Source organism: Naegleria fowleri (genome assembly GCF_008403515.1).
Source record: "Naegleria fowleri strain ATCC 30894 chromosome Unknown tig68, whole genome shotgun sequence".
Lineage (NCBI taxonomy): Eukaryota > Heterolobosea > Eutetramitea > Acrasida > Naegleriidae > Naegleria > Naegleria fowleri.
The window spans coordinates 202,195-226,371 of NW_025408000.1; the positions used below are offsets into that span (position 1 = coordinate 202,195).

Sequence of the window (24,177 nt, forward strand, 5' to 3'; positions counted from 1 at the left end):
GCCTAAACTCGGGAGTGAAAACTAACAAAACCGTACAGTTTCACCGCTCGTTTATTTGGACTCCTCTCCAAAAATGTGTGATGCCGCCATTAGGGAACCTTGCCATCTCTTCAAACACATGGAATGAAGAGATGAAAGCATAGTATGTTCGAAGAGATAACAGTAGTATGTTTGCTGCACGGTATAAACGATTATATCGTTGTCCAACTCTCGCAAACCTATTATACTGATTAGGTCTTTACGAAACTACGAAATCACATCCTGCGATGGCAAAACTCAAGCAAAAATTTGCAGCGAGTTTTTGTCAATCTTAATTTCGCAAAGACACATCGCAACTTCAAACTATTTATTTTAGTGCTAAAATTAAAAAATGCAGCCCTCCGACAACTCAAGCCTTCCTTCATCCTCGTCGGAAAGGGATGTTTTCTCGCCATCAGCAACAGACAAAGTATCAAAAGGAGGAAAAAAGACAACATTTGAACTCAGCAACATTACTATACACCATCAACAACACAATACAAATCTTGAAGCCTCTCCAGTGAGACTTCCGAAACCTGTGTTTGCCCATGATGAAGAATACAGCGACGAGGAAGAAACAACATTGGAGAGAGGGAAAGCAGCCGAACATCAAAGTTTATTGAAAGGAGAGGACGAAAGAGAGTCTTTAGGAATTACAAATCTTGACGTTTTCTTTCAGCAAGTCTACACATATTTCAATGAAAAAGGTTTTTGGTGTTTGCTAGTAGAAAGACTTCTACGGTTGTGGTATGTTGAGCAGAAATTCATTCTAATATTTTCTTCTTTTTCCTTTTGATCCATCATTAGCTCCGTGTTCTTTATGATGGTCTTTTCAACCTTTTTATTTGTATTCTTAGATTGGGCTGCCATGTGGCATTGCCAAGATGTACAATGTAAAAAGATTCCAATAATTCGTGATGATGTATGGACTTTGAACGCGTTTCATGTGATTGTACTTTTATTTGAATTGGTTGTTTTCTTTTATTGGTTTAGTCTTGTTGTCAAATATGGCAAAGACGTTTTATCCATGATAGCAATCAAAAATTTCTACAACTACGATTTAAACATTTCAGAACAAGATATTCAAACGATACAGTGGAATGAAGTAGTGGAAAAAATAATTGAGCTTCAACATAAGAGAAAGATATATATTGTAAAGAATATTGATGAATTTGGTACGTATGTTGATAGTATGACACAAAATCAGTTAACAAATTTTAGACATTCTCAACCGTATCATGAGAAAAGAAAACTATTTGATTTCACTAATCAACAAGGAAATTATGAATCTGAAAATTCCCTTCTTCCAACGAACTTATCTATCCGAATCATTGATTTATAATTTGAGATTGATGGTTGATTCCATGTTTGACAGTGATTTCAAAATTAATCAATCCTTTGTAAATTCTTCTTCTTTGAGCTTATACTTTGTGAAATTAGGAATAATTAATTTATTACTTGCCCCATTCCTTCTGATTTATTTTCTGCTCTATACCTCCTTCAAATATTTAGCTGTAAGTTTCATACTTGTATACAACCTTTGTCAATTAACATCTGTGAACAGGAATTGAAGAACAATCCAAAACAGGTTCTTGGAAGAAGGTGGTCACTCTATGCACACTTCAAGTTTAGAGAATACCATGAACTTTCTCATGAGTTTGAGAGAAAGCTAAATCAAGCATATGGCCTAGCTACCGAGTATTTGAATCAATTCCCCAATATTTTCCTGTCTATTGTTGCTCACCGAATAATGTTCTTCATTTCAGCTCTAGCTGGTGTTATTATTGTGCTTTCCTATCTCAACAATTCCCTAACGATTTATTTCACTGTTTTTAATCAAAACCTACTCACATGGTTGACCACACTACTTTTTGCTTGGGCATATGTGAAAGGATTTGTCATTGATGAACATGCTGTATTCAACCCAAAACAGAAATTAGATGAAATCTGTGAAACTCTTCATCATCATGATCTCTCTTGGAAGGGAAAAGGACACCATCAAAGCGTACGAAACGCCTTTCTTTCATATTTCATCCCTAGCTATCAATATTTCTTAAACGAGATATTTAGTGTATTTATCACTCCGCTTATATTAATTATCTCTTTACCAAAGAGTGCAGATAATATCGTAAAATTTATTGAAAAGGTGACGGTTGATTACGAAGGATTAGGAGATGTTTGTGGCCACGCTGCTTTCAAATTCAACCAATTTGGAAATAATATGTATGGAAGTAATACCAACACTGATAACAAACAAGTAGCCTCAGAGTTTGGAAAGATGGAAATATCTTATTTAAGTTTTTTACAAAAGTACCCTAACTATAAGCCAAAGGAAGACAATGGCGAAATGGAATTTATCAAGGCCGTGGAAAAATCATATTGTGGAATTCAGACGTCTGAAACTGCCACATCTCAAAATCCTCCACAAAAGATTGAGACTCCTCCTCCAAGCACTCCAACTTTCCGTACACATCTGCAAGTACCACGACAACCACTCAACTTGTCACAACAAATCCATAGCCATTATGACAACCCATTAACCCAATCTAGAATGTTATTCAACATGCTCGAAAGTACTTTAGAGCAGTAATTACTATTCAAATTGTAAATCGTTGTAAATATACAAATGTGTAAATTTATTCCATCAAGAAAATTCTATTTGCAATATCATCAACAATCCAATCAATACCCTTCGCTATTCCTTCTCCTGTTATTGCACTACATCGTTCGACATGAATATGCCGTGTTGTTTTTGACGACTTCTCCTCGAAAATTAATTGATTGGTTGCTTCGTTTGAAACGATGGAGGTCTCTGTTGTTTGGGATAGCCTTTCCAAACCGAGAAATTGAGCAATATCATTCACGTTTAGAGCATTATCCAAGTCTGACTTGTTAGCAAGAATTAAAAGACTTGCTCCAGCCAATTTTTCTTCTCCTAATAACAAATTCAGTTCTCTTTTGCAATCTTCCAATCTATCTGTATCTGCGCTATCAATGACCCATATTAATCCATCTGTATTTTCAAAGTAATTTCTCCAATAACTTCTAATAGATTTTTGACCTCCAATATCCCAAAAATTGACCTTGAATGTATTATTGCCATTTGGTGTTTGATTTTCTTTACTTTCTTTTTCATAATAAATTGTATCAATATTAAATCCAAGAGTTGGAGATATTTCATCGAGAGGCTGATTTTTCAATTTCTTTACAATTGTTGTTTTGCCAGCATTATCAAGTCCTAAAATCAAAATTCTCATTTGTCGTTCTTGCTCTCTGAGCTTTTTCAAAATACTCATCAAACCCATTCTCGTTGTATGATAATTGTGTAATGAAAAGATGCGATATCGGAGTGCCAAAGTCTCTCTCACTTATGTGGTGGGGCGTAATACAACAAGTGTTGTATTTTTTTGTGTATTTTAAACATTTGAAAAATTGAAACAGGCCATTCAGGCGCCAAACCCTTCTTGCTTTTAAAAATTTAACCTATTTAAATATTTATTCAAAAAAAAAATGTTCAAAAGCAGTTTCAAACCATGTGTTTCTCCAAATTTCTCCAAGAGCCACCACCACCCATATTTGCGAATTTTTCAAAGCAAGCATTCCGCGAATAATGATGGCAAATTGACAAATTATCATTCCTCTCTAGCGCTCAAGAAAGATTACATATTCGGAATTTACAAGGATGGTTCATTCACTCCTTCTGCCTATCAAATGTTGAAGGAACAATTTTTAACTTCTCCATTCTTCACAAAGAATGAATGGAAAGAGGGAAAGACATCATTGGTTCATTGCGGAATGTTTGCAACATCATCCGGTGATCATGCATGCTCGATTGCGAAAGAACAAACAATTACAACCGATGATCGAATTGTTTTTGTTGGATTGGGAGAAAAAGATGTTTCAACCAAAAAGATTTCCTACAAGAAAAAATTGTTTAAAGAACAATTCAATCAAAGTGATTTGGTTGATATTCGACAACCTAATGTGAGAGAGTACGCTCAAAAAGCAGTACAACTACTTTTATCAGACAGTAAAAAATCTAAAAAGGAGACAACTGTGGAAAAAGACAAATCATCCACAGAAGAAGATGAAAACAATGAAGAGATTTTAGAAGTATTTATTGATGATTTAACAAATGACAAAGAATGCGTTGAGGGTTTGAAGCTTGGAAGTTGGAAATTTATCAAATTATCAAAAAAAACATTTGAAAAATCATTGAAAGAACTCACTGAAGGAAGAGTCAAAATTTCATCTAATTTTAATAAGGAAACTGTTGAAAGAGCTATTGTTTATGCTGATGCTCAAAACTTTTCAGCATATCTTTCTGAATTACCAGCCAACTATCTCACACCAACACTCTTTTGTAAACTTGTGAAAGAAAAATTCCAAACTGAACTCGGTGATTTATTGAACATGCAAAATTCTCCACTCAAAATTGAAGAACACGACAAAAAGTGGTGTGAAGAAAAAAAGATGGGAGCATTTCTTGGAGTTTCACAAGGATCTGCAGAAGAACCAAGAGTGTTAGAAATTACTTTTATGAATAATCCAAAAGAACAAGTTGAATATGATATCATTTTGGTGGGTAAAGGAATTACTTTTGGTAAGTTTTAACCTGATGTTTGAACATGTGCATGCATTAAAATTCTCAAGACAGTGGAGGTATATCCATTAAGCCAGCAGCCAATATGAAAGAAATGAAAGGAGATTGTGCTGGAGCATGTTCAGTTATGGCAACCATGTTGGCCATTTGTAAACTGAACTTGCCTGTGAATATTAAGTGTGTGGCCATGCTTTGCGAGGTAAGTTCTTTTGAAAGAGATCAACCTTTATGAACAGATAACATAATGTGAAATAATACGTGTGATTTCATGACTCTATTGAAATATATATTCATGTCTATTTTGTATGATTGGAATTGATATGGTTGTATCGATAATACTATGATCAATTGTTATAATAGAATTTACCATCTGGCACAGCATATAAACCAGGAGATGTCATAATTGCAAGGTGAGTGTGGTTGTACCAACAGTATTAATTGAATAATAATACTTTTTCACGCCTACAATAATTGAATCATACTTTTCAATTCCACACCTCTCATTCACACCAATTATTGAATAATAATGCTCATCTCAGCAATGGAAAAACTATTGAAGTTGATAATACAGATGCAGAGGGTCGATTAGCTCTTGCTGATGGTTTGTGTTACTCCTCAACTTTCAAACCAAAACATCTCATTGATGTTGCAACACTCACTGGAGCATGTGTGGTTGCTTTGGGTCATCAACTCACTGGTTGTTATGCTTCTACCAATGAAATGTGGAAAATGTTAGAAAAGGCAGGAATTAATACCAAAGATTATGTATGTAATGAACAACATACTTGTGTATTTTTTTTAAAGATGATCATGCATGTTTAATTTTACAATTTTTACAATCATGACCTATGGACAACATTTTTCAGATGTGGAGAATGCCATTCATGCCAAGTGAATACGAAAAACAAAATGAAACCAATGTGGCACATGTTAAAAACTCTGGAGGTCGAACAGGTGGCAGCATTACAGCAGCATGCTTTTTATCTGAATTTGTTAATTTTGATCATGTTTCACATTATGCACATCTCGATATTGCTGGAACAAGCTCAGATTCAAAGGGAATTCATACTGGACGTCCCACTCGAGCATTGATTGAATATGTTCGCTTACTCTCTGACAGTCCACAACCAACACTTTGAAGATCAATTGATTTGCTTTGTTGCATCCAATAGTGTTGGATGGAATGTATTTATTTGATCGTATGTTGTTGGAATTGGAGCAATCTTTGAAGACCAAATATGGTATTAATTAAAACGCGCAATTAAAAAATGTTTTCACCACCCACTACAACAACGACATTTAGTTCGACATGGTCAACTGCAACAACTGATCAATCGAGTTCAACCGAAGATACAACAACATGCCAATCCTTCTTTGGAGAGGACAAGAATCCAAATGATTTGAATTCCATAAAAGCCGAATACATGAAACAATGGTCGAATCGGAAATTACAACAACAAAAACGACACTCTCCTCATTCCTTACAAATTGATATTCTAGTATTGAGTGGAGAACAAGGTGGTGTTGGACAGAGTAGTCTCATCTATCGTTTTGTCACTTCCGAATATAAGGAACATTTATCGCATTGCAGCAGTACCATTTACACGAAAGAAATTCAACTCACTTGTGTCCATCCTTCTCATCCTCCTACTACTACTGAATTGAATAATCACCTTTCACCCATGATCATGATGAATCGTGATGATGATCGTGATGATGATCGAGATGATGAATGGATGGTTGTTGCTGAACCACCACCACCACAACCACAACAGTCACCACCATTACCACCACCACTCCTAGTATCCACCACCACCACCACCACCACCCTTCCGAATGTAAATAACAACATCCATTCAACAGAAACATCAACAAACAACAATAGAGATCAGACCATCCATCACCAATGTACAAAAGACGTCACAAACAATGAGACATCAACAAGAACCTCTCAATTACCATCATCATCATCATCATTACTACTTGATCAAATCTCTTCCCATCCATCATCTGAATGCACCAATTCTTCTCTTCCTTCCATTATGAATCAATCACATCAAACGAAATCATTTTCCACTCAACTTTCCAATACATTGACTCTTAATATTATTCTTAATATTGAAGATTACATTCCTCGCTACATTACTGATCTTGAAAATACAGATGATCGACAGTCTGATTGTGACGCCTTATTTGATGAGAAATATTTTGTCGAATGTCAACAAAGACAAGAACGGCATTATTCAAAAATGGATGCTTTTATCATTTGTTTTGATGCAAAACAAGAGGATTTCATTGATTTTGTTTACAATGAATTGAATACCATTAAGAAAGCATGTGGAGGAGAAGACTCTTCTCTCTATCAATCGAAAGTGATTGTTTTAGCAATGACCAAGCAAGATGATAATATTCATCACACAAATAGGGAGTTCAAAGTGACCAACATGGACAACCATCTCCTCATTCCCAAATCGAACACCACACCACTTTCGACCACCCAACCAACTCCAAGCTTTGACTCTAAACGACGACAAGGTGAACTCATTCAATTACTTCTCTCAGATACACACTTACCTCTCTTTCGAGTGAGTGCCAAAGATAACATCAATGTTACTGAACTATTCAACCATGTGGCTCGACAAGTCCTTGCATTCAAATTGAAACATCACTTAATACCAAACACTTTCTTTCGGGAACAGTTGTCTCATTCGAACACATGCAATAACGAGTCATCCTCTCAGGGTGTGAAATTCGCGGATGAACCAAAAGTCACGATCGATGAAGATGGCAACGATCAGAAGCCTCCCGAGCTCGAGTTCTCTTTGCCTTTCCGACCCATGACTTTAACAAATGACAAGACATTAGCCTCTGTGAGTGCTCGAACTGTTCCTCCCAACTATTACTACTCCTCCGATCATCAACAACATGAAGAGGACCACAAGGACTCCCTGCATGTCGATACTCACAACATTCAAAGAAGACACAGTTATGATCAAAAAAGTAGAAGCAACACCAACAGGACGAAATGCCTCATTCAATAAACAAAATTGTGAAAAAGGATTTTGATCAACACTTGCTTCGTGTATCTCTTTTAATGTCCTTTGAATCAAATGAAGGTCTTTTTTTCCAACTTTTTAATCCATCATTTCAATCGCCTCTTTCAACCATTTACATCCCTTAAAGGAGCAAATGTCCATACATTTCACATGCATGCAATCTCTATCATAGAGCATTGAAAACGCAGGATAAAATTCAATTTCACCTTTTTCAAATTGAAAAATTGTTGTTTCTCCAAAGAGTGAGAACAGATCGAGTGTCCTTCCTACTAATTCTCTATTTTTAAAGAAGGCAAATTTCATTTTGTGTGAATCAATATAAATTCCCAATTTGTCATTGATATCGATGGGTGATCCAAATGATCGACTTTTTATAGATCCTCCATAATACAAGTCACCATTAATATAATAATAACCCACACTCGCATGTGTGCTTCCTAAATAACCTGAAAGAATGTACTGGTGTTGTTGATCCATGTTTGATGACATGATCGTTGTTGGTCGAATTGCAATTCCAAGAAATACATTATCGGATTCTTTTCGATTATCTGTACAAACACATTCAAAATAAAAACAAGCTCTTTCTTTTGCTGCTGAACGAATTGGACAATTGATCAAAACGACATCACTGCCAATCGTTTGTTTCACAGCTACTAAATCATTAAAACTCAAATCTCTGTCTGCTCTCAATGAATATGCTTTTCGATTCTCAACATGAGTGATTGACAACTCACACTTTTTAAATACAAGCACTTGTTTTTTCAACTCTTCATACCAATTCAATTGATCAAGACTATTTTTCGTGATGGAATGTTCGGGAGAGGATTGATCATCAAGAAACAACGAGGCCAATCTTCTCCATGAAAACAAGCGATCAAACACAATCCGATAAAAGTAATTCCCACTTTCAGTTCTTCTCAATAGATGGAACCAATCTCGGCACACCGAAGGTAATTGTATCATGAAATAGTGATATTCCGTACATGAGGGAGGGTGGATGAAGGAGAAGATATCCAACAGAGTTTCATTGGGAAGAGCAGTGATCGGTATGATAATGTTCCTATTACGGGAGTGTGTCAATGCTTCCGTTGTTGTGTCTTGTGGCATGAGCTGATTTTTTGTAAAAGGTTCAATGTCAGTGGTTGTTTGCAAGTAAAATAGCAACAGCAACAACAACATTGAACCCATTTCCTGACCACATTCAATAATGGTTATGCAACGAACGATGGGTCGATCCGAAGGACTCAGAGAGAATATACGCGTGGAACTGACCCACGGAAGATTTGAGGAGTGTCCTTCCTCAAAATTCCCACTTTTTTTTCCTCAATGCTCGGTCGTCTCGACGGAGAGTCCTTCCTCAGAAGAAGTCCCTAATTGAAGTCCGACGCAGGAAGGACAGGTCGAGTACGTTGAATTTCAGCTCTTAAATCAAACACAAAAAATCAGCACAAAACACCCTCGGACCGACCGCTTTACTTTAATCAAGACCATACCCACGACTATACCTCTCTTACAATGACCAATGATTTCTATTCATTTACTGCAAAGGATGCCCAATTGAATGATGTTTTAATGTCTGATTACAAGGGAAAAGTAGTGATGGTTGTGAATGTTGCTTCCAAATGTGGCTTTACCAAACAAGTAAGTGTTGTGCTGTTGAGAATCCAAATGATCATCATCATCGGTTTGCGAATGGACCATCATCATGATCACTATTTGAATGAAATCACAATACTCTAGTATGGTACGTGATCGAAATATTATGTTGAACAACAACAACAACAACAACAACTTTTACAATAGATGAATTGCAAGAAATTTACAACAAGTACAAGGATCAAGGATTTGAAATTTTGGCCTTCCCATGTAATCAATTTGGATCTCAAGAGGTATGTAACCACAGTTACAACACATTCTCCTCGGATCATGATCATATGATTTCGAATTTGAACATTATTCTGAAAACACATCAACAACAGCCAGGAACGAATGAAGAAATTTGTCAATTCGCAAGAAGTAAATTCAAAGTGACCTTTAAAATTTTCGACAAGATTAATGTCAATGGTGATCAAAGTAGGTATCAACTGAAGTTCTAATTCAACTAATTCTATATATTTATTAAAATTACATTAGCTCATCCCTTATATGCATGGTTGAAGAAGGAAGGAAGTGGATTCTTGGTGGATGCTATCAAGTGGAATTTTACGTAAGTATAGTTTTAAAAAAGCGCAAACGATGAGGAGAATCTTTTTTTCAATCAATGAATTCATATATTTCACTCTCTCTCAGTAAATTCTTAATTGGAAAGGATGGCAAGGTTCTCAAGCGCTATGCACCAACCACAAATCCAAAGGACATGACTGACGATATTGAAAAGTTATTGAAAGAATAAGTGGTATCAAAATTAGATGGATCATCGAGTCTTTTCAGTGTGGAATATATTAAAATCATCACAATACATATTCTTTTGTTTTTTCATTCAAGAGTACAATGAAAGTGTCGAGAGTGCAGTACATACAACATTAAAGTTTTCTCTTTCTTAATACAATCCATATCTTCCTGGAGCAAGGATTCCATTTGGATCCACCACTCTTTTAATGTCCTTTAAAATGGAAGGAACTGCATCTCTTTGAGTAATTTCAGACATGGAATGAATTCCCAATCGATATGGAACGTATCCCATTTCCCTTCCTCTTGCAGTGAGTTCTTTCAAACAAGCATGAGCACTTTCTAATTGAGTTTCCTTATCAAACAAAATTGGAACAGTTCCATCTGCACATCGATCTGAAAAACTTGTGAATGTAATCAAAGGTTCAATACCATGTTTCATGCACACTTCTTCAACCATTGCCACAAAGCGATTGGTATCATACGTGGTGAGTGGTACAAGTGGAGCATACCAAATTAAACCACATCCATCTTTGGCAGGATGAAGAAGAGAAGTACAAGCATTAGGACCACTTCTTTTGAATTCCTCAGAGTTGTGATTAGTGTGATGATTGTTGGGGAGTGCAACAGATGAAGGTGATGATGGTAAACCATTTTTCAATTTCCAATAGGCCAATGGAAGTGCAATTTCACTTGGTTCTCCCTTCATGACTTTCATGGACTTGTTGAGGGTTTTCAAATAATGATGAATGCGATGCTGATGGAGGAATGGCACGAACTGAACAAGTTCTGAATAAAAGTTCACTTCTTCTGGGGTTAAAAAGATTAAGCGTTGAATTGGAGGGTGGTTGAGGTGGTGGTGGTGTTGTTGTTTGAGGAGATACTTTTTGATTTCACTCTTCACTGCAGAGACTACTTTGGAGGTGCCATAAATGGTACCCACTCCATTCCATTTTAGAAAATTGTATTGTCTGGAAATTTCATCGACTACCTGTGGAGGTAAAATTCCATTCGTGGTGACCTTCTCTCTCGGATAGGGAACTGCCATGGACATCATTCGTCTCTGATTCATTAAATTAATCGCTCCAATGTTGGATCCTAATTGTTTCAATACAGTTTTCACTCCCTCAACTCCAACTTGCAATTCCGAAACACCAAAAAAGAAAGTTTCAATTCTCTCTGGTTTTGGTGCTAAAAGAATTGTCATTTTCGTCACAATACCCAAATTGCTTTGAGTAAAGAGACCATCCACATAGGGTCCAACACCCCACTTGAAGGATCTTTCCACTCGTTTCGATCCACCCATATTCTCAAGCATGGAAGTATAAATTTCACCATTTTTGGGTAAAACGACTTCCATGGACATGACAGCAGCAAAGTGATCGGCATGAGGAGTCACACCAAATCCTCTCTCCAATGCATTTCCTAATAAACTACAATTTGGGCCTCCACCAGTGGTTGGAACTAGAAATGGTAAATTCCTTTTCACCAAATATTCATGTAAAAGACCTTGTGTCACTCCTGGCTCCACAGTGACAAGACCTGTCTCTTCATCATGGAATTCAATTTGTGTCATTTTTGATAAATTCACAACCACACAATCGTGTTCGATGGGATTACTCGATCCATAGCCCCAATTATGACCTGTACTAACTGGATAGAGATTAATTTTGAATGCATTGGCCACTCGAACTATATTTGAAATTTGTTCCACACTATTTGGATAGAGAATGGCAGGAACATGTCTCGTATTGCCTGAACAATCGATCATTTCACTCTGAATGAATGTTTCATCATCCATGACATTGGTCTCTCCAAAAATGGATTTGAATTCACGAAGAGCATGTGGTAAGGATGTGGAACTTGAATGATTGTTTCTTTTTCCTGATTCAGGTGGTGAAGTTCTTGATTCATCTTGTTCTTTGGGTTGGCCTAATGGTGGATTGATGGGTGTGGAGGTAGTAGTAGTTGTATTGGTCATGAGAGAGATTGATGAATGATCTTGTTGAAGATGGATGGTTGAATGATGGAACTGACGACAAGATCTTGTCTGCTGTGGTGTGAATGTTGTTGGTGTGCATCCACAAAAGTGCCATACATATTGGTATCGGCACGAGGAGATGCACGGTGTGAGGAGTGTTTTGAGAAGAGAGGATGGTTTTGCTTTCATTGGTTTTTTTGTTCGACTTTCAATAATAATAATAAAAATTGGTGAGAGGGAGTTCTTTTTCAATGCATAATGGAAGGTTGATCTGGCTGGATGATGTGGGATCAAATGTGTGATGATATTTAACAACTTAAATGCTCCAGCTCTGGGAATAAGCTTCCATTTCAGCTTTCGTGTGAACGAGTTCTGACAAGATTTCATTCGATTCCCGAGACTGCTGGAGTAATTTTTTTTTGAAAAAAAGAAAAATGAAATCGACGTCTTCCTCATTGTCATCATCCTCATCGACTTCACCATCTTCACCGACTACTTGCTCATTGAATCACTTGAATATGTTTCAAACTAATTTATTATTAAAATTATTTGATGAGGACTATAAGAATGCCTTGTTAGTCATGGCAAAAGGTCTCGGAATTGAAGTCATCATTGTACATTTACTGAGAATGTTTTGTGATCCTTCTCAATTAGTACTCATCATCAATGGTAGTCCGAGAGAAGAAGAATTAATTAAACAATTACTTTTAGAAAGTGGATTAGTAAAAATCGAAAATATTCCCAAATCCATCACTTCTACCTTTACAATTAACGAACGAAAAGAATTATACGATCAAGGAGGATGTCTATTCATAACGAGTAGAATTTTAATTGTAGATTTATTAAATGATAAAGTACCCATTGATCACGTTTCGGGAATTGTGGTCCTCAACGCTCATCAAATCACTGAGAAATCTACGGAATCTTTTATTTTGAGAGTTTTTCGAATGAAAAATAAGACAGCCTTTGTAAAAGGATTTACGGAACATCCCGAAGAGTTGGCGCGAGGTTTTTCTAAACTGGAAGATGTCATGAAATTATTGTTTGTAGATAAGGTAGAATTTAAGCCTAGGTTTGATGTTCAAGTTGCTGAGACATTGAGTAAATTTCAACCAACGGTTATTGAAATTATTGTTCCCATGACTGAAAGGATGAGTTTAATTGAGAGTTGTATTGTAGATATCATTACAACATCTTTGGAATCTCTAAAGAGAAATAATCCATCGGTATGTGTGTGTTATTAACATTAATCAAACATGTGAATATTTAGACATTACAAAAAGTTGGATCTAAGTGAGGTTCAAATTGAAGATTGCTATTTTAAGAGTTTTCACAGCATTATCATGAGTCAATTACGACCTATATGGAATAGAATTGGTGTGCAATCTAAAAAACTAATAGAAGACTTAAAATCCATGAGAACATTACTTTTTTATTTACTCAATTACGATTGTGTAACATTTTATGACTATTTAGAGACATTAAGGCTATCTGATGGAAAGAATGGAATACCCTCTTCCAATTGGTTATTAACTGATACAGCCTCTGATATTTATATGCATGCAAAAGAACGAATATACACCCTTGAAACATCCAAGTTGAAATCTCCTCTCAAAAAACAAAAAACTTTAACACAAATGGCACAAGGAAGAGACGGTGATCCCTACGTACACGTCGATCGCATTAATTTTATTCTTGAGGAAAATCCAAAATGGAAGAAATTGGAAGAGACTTTGGATTCAATCTATCAAATCATTCGAACGACTACCAATCCCAATATCAATGGTCGTGTATTGATTTTAGTTTCCAATGAAAAGAGTTGCTCTCAAGTGAGAACTTATTTAGAACTGGGAGGTAAAACTCTCCTCAATCGATTAATTCACAAACTAATAGGACCTCACATTAAAAAACAACAACGAAAACTGGAAAAAGAGAAACAAGAAAAATTAGGACAAGACGACAAAAAATCTCCAAAGAGTACCACAAAGAAGAAAGGAGCAAAGAAAAAGGATATGCAAGAAAATGAACTTGAACTATTGAGTCAACATGTTTCTGCCTATGTACAAAATGATGAAGAAATAGAGAAGAGTAAATTAGAGGAATCTATATTGGTTCACCATGTGGAAGACATTGCAAGTGGTGATGAAGCAGAAATTGAAACAGACAGTGAAGAAGAACCAGAAATTATTCAAGTGAAATCTCCTTCAAAGAAGAAAAAGGAAGTGAAAAACAATTTGACGAATGGCTCATCATCCTCACCACAGACTCCAAAAACTCCTCCTTCATCCAATCACCCTTTAGATGACTTTTTTGAAATTATTGAAAGTGAATCAATGACATCTGAAATGCAACTATTTATTCACTCACTTTATGACACAGCAACTATTTTGGATGAATTAATGCCTTCCTTTGTAGTTCTTTATGAAAATGATTTGGCATTTGTGAGAAAATTAGAACAATATCAATGCAAATATCCTTTCATTCCATTGCATGTCTATTTAATCTCATACGATCACAAAAGTGTTGAATACAAACAATACTGTGCAACCGTTGAGAAAGAAAAAGAAGCTTTTAAAAAACTGATCATGAGTTATGGCAAAATGACAGTGCCATCGATGGATACTTTATTGTCAAACATTTTACTCAGAGAACGAAAAACACAAAGTGACAGTGTCAAACTAGTTCCTAAAGCATTTGCAGATACACGAAAGGCTGGTGGTAATTTGGCAGTCATAGGATCTTCCTCACAACCACAAGGTGAATTTAACTTTGGAGAAAAATCGAAAATTATTATTGATGCAAGAGAATTTAGAAGTTCTTTACCTTCTTTGTTGAATTTGAGTGGTTACCGAGTGATTCCTCTACAAATTTCTGTTGGAGATTATATTCTTTCGAAACATTGTTGTGTAGAAAGAAAGAGCACATCCGATTTGTGGCAAAGTTTGGGATCAGGAAGATTATTTCAACAAGCAGAGAATATGGTAAAATATTACAAACATGCAGTGTTACTCATTCAATTCGAGGAAGATGAAGCATTTGCTCTTCCAGATCCATACCCTGGATATGCGACACGAGAAGATGGAAGAATTGAGGAGAAATCAATCATTACCAAATTGGTTCTCACTGTTTCACATTTTCCAAAATTGAAAATTTCTTACTCTCGATCTCCAGCTGTTACAGGAAAATATTTCTACATGATGAAACATCAAGTGTTACAATACAATGATTTCGACATGTCAGAGAGTGAAGAAGACTATGAACCAGATATTGCCTTAGCTCAAGCAATTGGTACCTCAAATCATGAAGAGGAAGCGGAGTCCACAAATCAAGCCATCGACTTTTTGTCGCGAATGCCTGGTGTCACGACAGAAAATATTTCACGAATCATGAATGCAGTGACAAATTTGTACGAGTTGTGTGATCTGAGCTTGGAGGAATTGGCAGAAATAATGAATTCTCAAGAAAATGCTAAACGACTCTACGATTTTCTTAATGATCCAATTGACGTGGAATAAATTATTTATTATTCCTCTGCCACGTAAGTTGAAGGATCGAATATGGTATCTAGATCGTCATACTCGAGAAATGGATCGAAATCTTCATTGTTTTGCATCAATTCATCCAGCAATAGATCTTCGAAAGTGTTGTCGTCTTCATCAGAGGACACGTGTTGTTCGGGTTGTGGATTTAATCCTTCAAAAGACGTGTCAGAAGAGGATGAAGCACTGGTGACCGTATTAGGAGTTTGAGCTGTACCATTAGCATTCAATATGGTTGGATCAATATATGGCAAGGTAGTGTATAGGAGGTTATTTGAGTTGTTGTTATTGTAGGCAATAGTATTAAGGGTAGGTGTGGCGACAGTTGGCGCATGCATGTAATTGGGGTGATTAGAGGTGAATGATGAATGTAGTAGTGATTGTTGTAATTGTTGTTGTTGTTGTTGCAATTGTATCGATGAAATGGATTGTTGTGAAAGAGGTGGTGGTTGCAATAATTGTTGTTGTTGTTGTAGTATTGTACTTTGAGGAACAACAGTTGGGTTGAGAGTTGTTCCTCCATTATTAGGTTGTTGAAAAAGAGATTGTTGTTGCTGTTGTTGATTCATCATGATCAATTTTCTAGCTTCTTGCTCCAATGTCAATTCTGCATGTTGAATCACCTCAAAGTTTTCCAACTTTCCATCCTCAATTTCTCTCAATGGTGCATGTATAATCTGATTGTTTTCGTTTAAAAAAGTTATCGATGTTTCTTGAATCTTTGAAATATTAAAGTCCTTCTTTTCTTTTTGTTTAGATTCCAAATTATCAATAATGGTCTTGGGAATATTCTTTTCAATTTCCTGCATCAATGATCCATACGTGACAGAAACTTTCTTAAATCTTGTTGCCAATAATTTCAATGCTTGTAAATCCATTGAAAGAACTTCATGATAATTCACTGGACCTTTTCTACCATCACTCAATAAACCTATTTGATTGTTAGCACGTTGTCCACTGTTAATTAAACGAACTAAATGTAAATGAATCATTGCTGCAACTGCTACATAGACTACCATATTTGGAGCAACGAGTGCAAAATTTGGAGCTTGTGTTAAATATGTAATTTTGAGAGCAGATTCTTCAATTAATTGTTTTCCGCAACCCACTTTGGATAATATTCCAATTCTCAATCCACATATAATCATTGTGTAGGAAGTATCACATAAATTACTGTTATGATCTTTTCTAAATTCGGGTGGAGCTAATTCTCTGAGATTTTTATGGCTTGTTCCAGAAACAATTTCAGCAGCTCGGAGTCGATTGGCAACATTGAGAGTATTGACATCTATTCAAAAAATGAATAACCCAGCAATAGATCATGTATATGAAAATCATTAAAATTATCACCATTCATTCATCATCATTGAGATTCATCATTGATATACCATCATCATTGATATCCATATTCTAAGTAAACATTTGATGAAAGATTTGATTCATACATACCATCTAAAACTAATAATTTAGACCATTGAGAAGGAAGCATCTTTCCAGTGGCAAGATAAAACATGGTTGGTAAGTCTCTCATCATTTCACTCACTTCATCTCTACTTTCATTACATTGACATTCCACAAAGATTTTAGTTTTAGTGAGAGAAACTTGTTCTGGTGTGAGTTGAACATTCTTTAGTTCTTCAAAATAGAAATGTGAATTGTGAAGATAATATCTTGCATTTCTAAATCTACCATTTCCAGACTATTGAGAGAGGTCCATGGATAGGAATAAAAAAAAAGAAGGGTCGGTGGTTTAATTGTGAATAATTAAAATTATTCAAAGATGAAAAAAAGATCAATCATGAAATTATAACACATCATAAAAAGAATATAAACACACGATCATATAATCAAGAATTTGAACACATCTAAACCTACCTCAAACAATGCCAAATATACATAGGCACAAGTAACATAAAAGTTGGTATGAAAATCAAAAATCTTACTCAAACAAGTTCTTGCCTTTGTTGCGCTCTCTTCTGCCAATTCCGATAAACCACATCTCTGTTCAGCCAATGCTTGAATACTCAAATATAAACAATTGATGGCTTTGATTTCATCTGGTTGATTTTCATCATCTAAATTTCTATATAAAATATAATTTTCAAATTGATTTCTTTCAATCACTGCATTGGCATGACAATGACAAATGACAGAATAATACAAATCAAGAACATTGCGTTTCGAGAGATGAGTGTTTTGATTCTTGAGTGTAGCAGCAAGAGTATTTTCATTTAGAGTAGATCCCGAAGATAACGTATTCTTCTTGGTCTTTTTAGGATCAGGATATTGACATGAAATTCCTTTAGAAACGCATCGATCGCATTGTGGCAGTTTCTTGTTACATTTTTTATGAAGTTTTTTACAGTTCAGACAACTTATAGGATGAAACTCTTCTTCAACAGAATTTACATTGAGTAGATATTCGGAAATTTCTGGATTGACCAGTTGTTGTTGTTGTTGTTGTTGTTGAGGAGGAATGGTTACATGGTTCATCGAGGAGCTTGTGGTTGCGGTGGTGGTAAAGGCTTGCGTTTGTTTGGGCATTTTTTTTGTAAGTCCTATCCGTTCCTAAGACAGGAAACACAAGTTCTCCAACGAAGGTACAGTCCGATCGTGCGGTCAGTCGTTGGGTTCTTGGGCAATTCTTCTTCCACAACATTCATTATCGTTCCATGGATTAAGGTGTTTCGCTTCTCTAATTTGAAAGCGATTAAGAAGGTTCATCGTAAGAGAGAGATGGTTCGTCGGAAAGGATTCGAAAAAAGAGCGTCCTCACCTAAATCAGATGACCATTTATGATGGTCTGGATATCGACGAAAAAGACGACAAAATGTTCTCCCCCTCTTGTTTTATTTGAGGATCAACGGTTGCGTCTGCAAAAATTGATGCTTCAACACCAGCGATGGAAAATTTGGATAACACATTATCTTCCGATCATGCATTCATCATTTACGGTCCATTTGCTGAATATTAGTGTGATTTTGGTAAGGGTCCAATAAGAGCGTCGTTTGTGCCCCTTGCATGAGCCTTTCATCTCCAACCAACGATAGAGAGGGTCTCGACTCTATTTTTTCCAAAATTGTCAGTCAACCGTAAAAGAGGATGAAAAAAATTCAGGGATGGGTTTATTCGATGATAAACGTTGTTCGATGGTTTTATGTACATTATTTACAAGCCGAACGTAAGATACGTAGTGACTTCCTAGCAGGCACCCCGGAAGTAAAGGTGTTTAAACTGCTCACGATAACAGCAGCAACCCCTGGGATTCGAACGCTGGACCAGTTGGCTGCCACAGTTCCAGAAAAACCACTCGGCCATATGCGGGCAGCTAAAAGAGGATGAAAAAAATGTCTCAGTTCAGCTTGGTGTCCTCTTCTCGTCTTTCATCACCATCATCATCATCATCCGACACTTCCTTGGAATCATCAGCACCAACATTTGAAAATTATAATTTCCAAATTTACAGAGGAAAGAAGGAGGAACATGATAAAACCCAATCATTGAAATCATCTTCTCAAGATTTTTTGGAACGTGTTCGTTCTAATTACAGCCTTTCTCAGAGAGAGCTTGCCATCACACTTGATGAAAGTGATCCATTGAAGCACATGAGAAATGAATTTAATTATCCCGATATGATTCCAAGTGAGTACATTCAAGATGGTACCCACTGTGAGAACGGTCATGACGATTCAGAGTGCGTGAAAAAACGAGTCCTGTATTTTTGTGGAAATTCACTCGGATTACAACCAAAATTGTTGGCTCATAACATTGAAAAAGAACTCACCAAATGGTCTCATATTGGTGTGGAAGGACATTTCAGTTCTGCTTTTGGTACCAACAAATGGTTCCAAGTGGAAGAATCTGTCAAGAATGCAATGGCTAAAATCGTTGGAGCGAAACCTATTGAAGTGACAGTCATGAACAGCTTGACTGCAAATTTACAAGTTTTGCTCATGGCTTTTTACAGACCTACTAAACAAAAATACAAAATTCTCATTGAACAATTTCCATTTCCAAGTGATATGCATGCTGTAACTTCTCACATTAAATGTAGAGTTGGAGAGTTGAGAGCAATATTTGGAAATGAAAATTTAACAAGTGATGAAATTGTGGAGAGATGTATTGTTCAAATTGGACCACGTGAAGGTGAAGAAACACTTAGAACTGAAGATATTGTGAATTGTTTGAAGAGTGACTCTAATATTTGTGTGTCATTAATTGGTGGTGTTCAATTCATGACTGGACAATGCTTTGATATGAAGACAATTGCCAAGACATGTCAAGAGTATGGAATTATGTGTGGTTTTGATTTAGCACATGCTGTTGGAAATATTGATTTGAAATTACACGAATGGGGATGTGATTTTGCGTGTTGGTGTTCTTACAAGTATCTCAACAGTGGTCCAGGTGGAATTAGTGGAATATTTGTTCATGAAAAGCATGCTTATGAGAATATGGATGAACGTCCTCGTTTCATGGGATGGTGGTCTAGAGATGCACAAACAAGATTTTCCCTTTCCTCCAAGTTCAATCCTCAACCAGGAGCAGCTGGTTTCCAAATGTCAAATCCATGTAAGTTGAATATTTAGTGGAGTTGTATTGAGATCATTCTTCAAAATACTCTTTTCTAGGTATTTTGAGCATGACAGCAATTTTATCAAGTCTTAAAGTTTTTGAAATGGTCGAAGAAAATGGAGAAATTATGAGTGTTCTAAGAAGGAAATCTGTCTTGCTCACGACCTATCTAGAATTGTTGTTGAGACAAGAGTTGGGAGACAAAATTCACATCATAACACCCAGTGATTCAAACATGAGAGGTTGTCAACTCTCCATCAGAGTGATTGGTAAAAACTTGCATCAAGTGGATACTGCTTTGAAGAAGAGAGGAATCATTATTGATACAAGAGAACCTGATATTATCCGAGTTTCACCTGTTCCACTTTACAATCAATTTATTGAGGTGTTTGACTTTGTGAGTTATTTAAAGGAAATTTTGAATGAACTTGAATAAAAATTTGAATATCGAATCGATTCAATTCACACACACACACACATTCGTCGTCGAGCTCTCTCTTTGATTGCATTTAAATGTTCAATACTTCATGAATATTGGCCACTTTCAGTTGGGTCTGTTGATGATTGATTAAGAGTGGTTCAAATTTCCAATTCGATTGGTGATCCTCTTTTCTCAGCAATCCAATACTGAAAAACACACGATCATTGCCCTTCTCAAGAGGACATGCATCATCAAAAGGTTTAAAACGAGTTTCAAAGTGTTGACATAATTCTTCATCGTCTTGTTTCATTGTTGCCTTCAACATTATATCCAAATCATATTCCATGAGACAAGGTAATAATGATGATTCTAACAACTCTTGTTGATCCTCAATAATATTATTATTCGTATGATTTGAGTGTTTTCTCATTTCAGAAACATCCACATACACTCCAAATACAATCCTATCAAAACTTTCTGACAATTCTCCAAATACTACAGTGAAAGATAGTAAACACTTTTGGTGATTATCACTTGCTTGTTCATCATCTGTTGTTGTATTTCCTTCCATATTATTATTATTATTGTTATGATTGTTATTATGATTGTTATGATTTGTTTTTCTCAAAATATTTGGAGGATCACATGAGAATTGAAGATTTGCAATTCCACGATTATGCTTTGCTTTTTCTTTAGAAATTTCCACATCACGATAATTTCCACGGTTTGAAATAAGAAACAAATACAAATAAATGGGTAAGGTTGATAAATCTTGAGGATGATCATCCATTACATTCACCATTCTAGGTTTCACTTGAATCTCAAGTTGTTTCACACGTGAAGGATCCACCCATTGAAAGGAATCTCCAATAATGGATTCAGTAGTAGTACTATTATGGCTAGAATTATTGCTGCCCTCAGTGGTGGTGGTGATCATGTTGTTGTTGTTCATGGTGGTAGTAGTAGTAGTAGTAATAGTATTAGTAGTAGTAGTAGTTGAAGCATGTTCCTTGTTGTTCAATTCTTTCAAAATTTCTGTTAATTTTTTCAAATCGGTGCCTTGTTCATAGTCGTGTTTCTTTTCTTCATAATAATAATGAGCAGAATATTCTGAGAGGTGTTCAACGTGCGATGGTGGTGATTCGAGTGGTGGTGTTGTTGTTGTTGTTGTTGATAAGGGTGGTGGTGTTGTTGTTGATGGTTGTTGAATCTCCTCATAATAATGTGGTGTTGTTGTTATTTCAGGTGTTGTTGTTGTTGAGATGGTTTCACTCTTCTCCTTTTCATTTTGATTCACCACTCCTTCTAAAGGAAGAGTAGTAGTAGTAGTAACATTCTCCATCATCATCATCATCATGGTGGTGGTGCTGTTGTTTGAAGCTGAAAGGATTGGAGTACTAGTAGTGAGTGGTGGTGGTGTTGTTGATAAGGGTGGTGGTGGTGTTGGAGTTGTTGTTGTTGTTGATGGTGCATATGGTATTTCAGGTAATGAGGATGAGAATTTCAATTCTTCTTTCTCTTGGGTCGCTTGGGTTGCACACGTGGAGGAGGAGGAAGATGAGGAGGATGGCCTGTGAATACTACTACTACTAGTATCCACACCGGTTGGATTCATTTCAGCAGTACTAGTTGTGGTGCTATTGGTGGTGGTATTGGTTGGTGGTGTTGATAAGGACGATGATGATGATGGTGGTGGTGGTGGTGTTGTTGTTGTTGTTGAGCATTGAGAATGGTTTTCTTCTTCTTGAGTAAGAAACAAGTCATCATCATCATCAACAATAAGGTTGGATGAGTGGGTGATCTCTTTCATTTCAGTTGCAGTCCTACCACAAGTCTCCATTGGATGATGATCTAAAGTAGTATGAATAGGAGAAGCTGTAGTAGTAGTAGAATGAATAGTCGTAGAATGAATGTGACTATCATTTGTTTCCTCCTCATCTTCCTCCTCCTCCACTACTACTACTCCTCGTGGTGAATTCTCTTTATGGAATTCTTCATTCTCTTCTTTTTGAAATTCTTCGAATTCCTTAGAAGGAGAGTATGAGGATACGAAAGAAGAAGAAGGTGTGTTGGTGGTGTTGGTGGTGGTAATGGTAGTGGTTGTGGTAGATTCTTGTAACTCCTTCCAATGTTGTTGGAGTGATTGTTTTCGTTGTTGTAACAATAAGAAGGATCGTACAAGTGCTTGGAAGAGAATGAGTCGTTTTTGAAACAAATGAAATTCATGTTTTCTTCGTATGAAATGTCCTCTCCATAAGGCTTGTAGGAGTGTTAGTGATGATGAATCCGTAGTAGTAGCAGTAATTGAATCAACAATTAATTCCATTTCATTGTTGACTTTTACCTGTTGAGGGAAATCGATAGCATTGAACTCTTTTTGAAGAGTGGTCCTGGTGGTTGCATGGATGGTGGTTTCTTGTTTCATTTCATCATCATGGCAAGTCAGATCCGTATTGTCAATACTACTACTACTTGTCGTACAACTACTACTACTACCACTACTCACACTTCCAGTACAACTACTACTACTTGTCGTACAACTACTACTACTACTACTTTCAGTATCGATGATCATGCTAAAATTATTATTATGATCACTACTACTAGTACGATCACTACGATCCATCATGATGGTGATCTCATGACTAAGACTTGTCGATATTGCTTCCTCCAATAACTTGATCTTTTTCAATCCACTCTTTAGAGATTCATGTGAACGTCGAGAGAGAACTCCACGACTACGTGACTGAACGATGATCACTGCTGTCCCTAATTGCATCAGAGTCGTGGAGTCTTTAAACACTCTTCCTCTCGCAATTGGTGATTGTAAAATAAGATAATCTTTTTGATAATTTTCATTGATGCGTTTGATTAATTCTATAAAGTCGTGTTGTTGTTGTTGTTGTAGTTGGACAGAGAGAAACATGTTGTTGTTCATTGCTCTCTCTTTCAAGTTTTTTAAAAATCTCCACTCTCGTCCGATCCTAGTTGAATACTCCTCTGAACGGAGTTGACCAATAAAATTGTGTTCAGAAGAAGAAGAATAATCATCATCATCATGATGCGTCGGTGAATCTTTGAAATCATGATCATTCTGTTGTTGTTGTTGTTGGTGAATCTTGTTGGAAGATGATGTACTAATATCATTTGTCAATGAATCAGACTCATTCAAATGATTGTTGTTGTTGTTCATCATGAGTATTCCTTCTTGTTGTTGTTCATTGTCATCATCCTCTTCAAGAATCTTTTGACCACCCTTCGGATCGGAAAGGAATGAATTGATTTGAATCGTCGAAGAGGAGGTTGAGAATTCTCGGGAATGAAGATTCTTTCTTTTCCGATAGAATATTATTAAAGTGATAGAGATGATGGTCACTAGTAAAACATTAATAATTGTGTGAAATGGCAGAATTGAGAGAAATCTTTGAGTGATTGGATGAAACATTTTTTTTAGTTGACAAGTACTTGGAAAAAGTTTTGAAAAAGCATTCCTCTTTTTTAAGCTTGTGGTATTTTAATTTTCATACATGTTTGTTGATTATCAAGTGCTATTTTGACAATACAGATTGATGAATAGGATGAGTTTAAGGTTCAAC

At 36.1% G+C, this 24,177-nt stretch overlaps 11 protein-coding genes across 11 annotated transcripts; 6 read left to right on the plus strand and 5 right to left on the minus strand.

Annotated features, from left to right (window-relative positions):
- Positions 1 to 370: 370 nt before the first annotated feature.
- Positions 371 to 2,608, plus strand: FDP41_009272 (uncharacterized protein; the record flags this gene model as incomplete). Its single annotated transcript, XM_044713213.1, has 4 exons — positions 371 to 765; positions 826 to 1,193; positions 1,240 to 1,532; positions 1,583 to 2,608. The coding sequence occupies 4 exons, from the start codon at positions 371 to 373 to the stop codon at positions 2,606 to 2,608; spliced, it is 2,082 nt and encodes a 693-aa protein (XP_044557084.1).
- Positions 2,609 to 2,654: 46 nt separating this feature from the next.
- Positions 2,655 to 3,323, minus strand: FDP41_009273 (uncharacterized protein; the record flags this gene model as incomplete). Its single annotated transcript, XM_044713214.1, has 1 exon — positions 2,655 to 3,323. One exon carries the CDS (start codon positions 3,321 to 3,323, stop codon positions 2,655 to 2,657), a length of 669 nt encoding a protein of 222 aa, XP_044557085.1.
- A 205-nt stretch (positions 3,324 to 3,528) lies between these two features.
- FDP41_009274 (uncharacterized protein) lies at positions 3,529 to 5,760 on the plus strand (the record flags this gene model as incomplete). Its single annotated transcript, XM_044713215.1, has 5 exons — positions 3,529 to 4,621; positions 4,672 to 4,820; positions 4,982 to 5,031; positions 5,161 to 5,386; positions 5,488 to 5,760. 5 exons carry the CDS (start codon positions 3,529 to 3,531, stop codon positions 5,758 to 5,760), a joined length of 1,791 nt encoding a protein of 596 aa, XP_044557086.1.
- A 129-nt stretch (positions 5,761 to 5,889) lies between these two features.
- Positions 5,890 to 7,662, plus strand: FDP41_009275 (uncharacterized protein; the record flags this gene model as incomplete). The annotated part of the gene is made up of 1 exon (XM_044713216.1): positions 5,890 to 7,662. The coding sequence occupies one exon, from the start codon at positions 5,890 to 5,892 to the stop codon at positions 7,660 to 7,662; it is 1,773 nt and encodes a 590-aa protein (XP_044557087.1).
- A 93-nt stretch (positions 7,663 to 7,755) lies between these two features.
- FDP41_009276 (uncharacterized protein) lies at positions 7,756 to 8,784 on the minus strand (the record flags this gene model as incomplete). Its single annotated transcript, XM_044713217.1, has 1 exon — positions 7,756 to 8,784. One exon carries the CDS (start codon positions 8,782 to 8,784, stop codon positions 7,756 to 7,758), a length of 1,029 nt encoding a protein of 342 aa, XP_044557088.1.
- A 408-nt stretch (positions 8,785 to 9,192) lies between these two features.
- Positions 9,193 to 10,069, plus strand: FDP41_009277 (uncharacterized protein; the record flags this gene model as incomplete). The annotated part of the gene is made up of 5 exons (XM_044713218.1): positions 9,193 to 9,322; positions 9,481 to 9,566; positions 9,657 to 9,750; positions 9,811 to 9,883; positions 9,967 to 10,069. The coding sequence occupies 5 exons, from the start codon at positions 9,193 to 9,195 to the stop codon at positions 10,067 to 10,069; spliced, it is 486 nt and encodes a 161-aa protein (XP_044557089.1).
- Positions 10,070 to 10,216: 147 nt separating this feature from the next.
- Positions 10,217 to 12,046, minus strand: FDP41_009278 (uncharacterized protein; the record flags this gene model as incomplete). Its single annotated transcript, XM_044713219.1, has 1 exon — positions 10,217 to 12,046. The coding sequence occupies one exon, from the start codon at positions 12,044 to 12,046 to the stop codon at positions 10,217 to 10,219; it is 1,830 nt and encodes a 609-aa protein (XP_044557090.1).
- A 434-nt stretch (positions 12,047 to 12,480) lies between these two features.
- Positions 12,481 to 15,561, plus strand: FDP41_009279 (uncharacterized protein; the record flags this gene model as incomplete). The annotated part of the gene is made up of 2 exons (XM_044713220.1): positions 12,481 to 13,272; positions 13,330 to 15,561. The coding sequence occupies 2 exons, from the start codon at positions 12,481 to 12,483 to the stop codon at positions 15,559 to 15,561; spliced, it is 3,024 nt and encodes a 1,007-aa protein (XP_044557091.1).
- Positions 15,562 to 15,569: 8 nt separating this feature from the next.
- Positions 15,570 to 18,129, minus strand: FDP41_009280 (uncharacterized protein; the record flags this gene model as incomplete). The annotated part of the gene is made up of 3 exons (XM_044713222.1): positions 15,570 to 16,873; positions 17,035 to 17,284; positions 17,461 to 18,129. 3 exons carry the CDS (start codon positions 18,127 to 18,129, stop codon positions 15,570 to 15,572), a joined length of 2,223 nt encoding a protein of 740 aa, XP_044557092.1.
- An 803-nt stretch (positions 18,130 to 18,932) lies between these two features.
- On the plus strand, positions 18,933 to 20,596 carry FDP41_009281 (uncharacterized protein; the record flags this gene model as incomplete). Its single annotated transcript, XM_044713223.1, has 2 exons — positions 18,933 to 20,157; positions 20,217 to 20,596. The coding sequence occupies 2 exons, from the start codon at positions 18,933 to 18,935 to the stop codon at positions 20,594 to 20,596; spliced, it is 1,605 nt and encodes a 534-aa protein (XP_044557093.1).
- Positions 20,597 to 20,669: 73 nt separating this feature from the next.
- FDP41_009282 (uncharacterized protein) lies at positions 20,670 to 24,026 on the minus strand (the record flags this gene model as incomplete). Its single annotated transcript, XM_044713224.1, has 1 exon — positions 20,670 to 24,026. One exon carries the CDS (start codon positions 24,024 to 24,026, stop codon positions 20,670 to 20,672), a length of 3,357 nt encoding a protein of 1,118 aa, XP_044557094.1.
- Between the last annotated feature and the right edge of the window lie 151 nt (positions 24,027 to 24,177).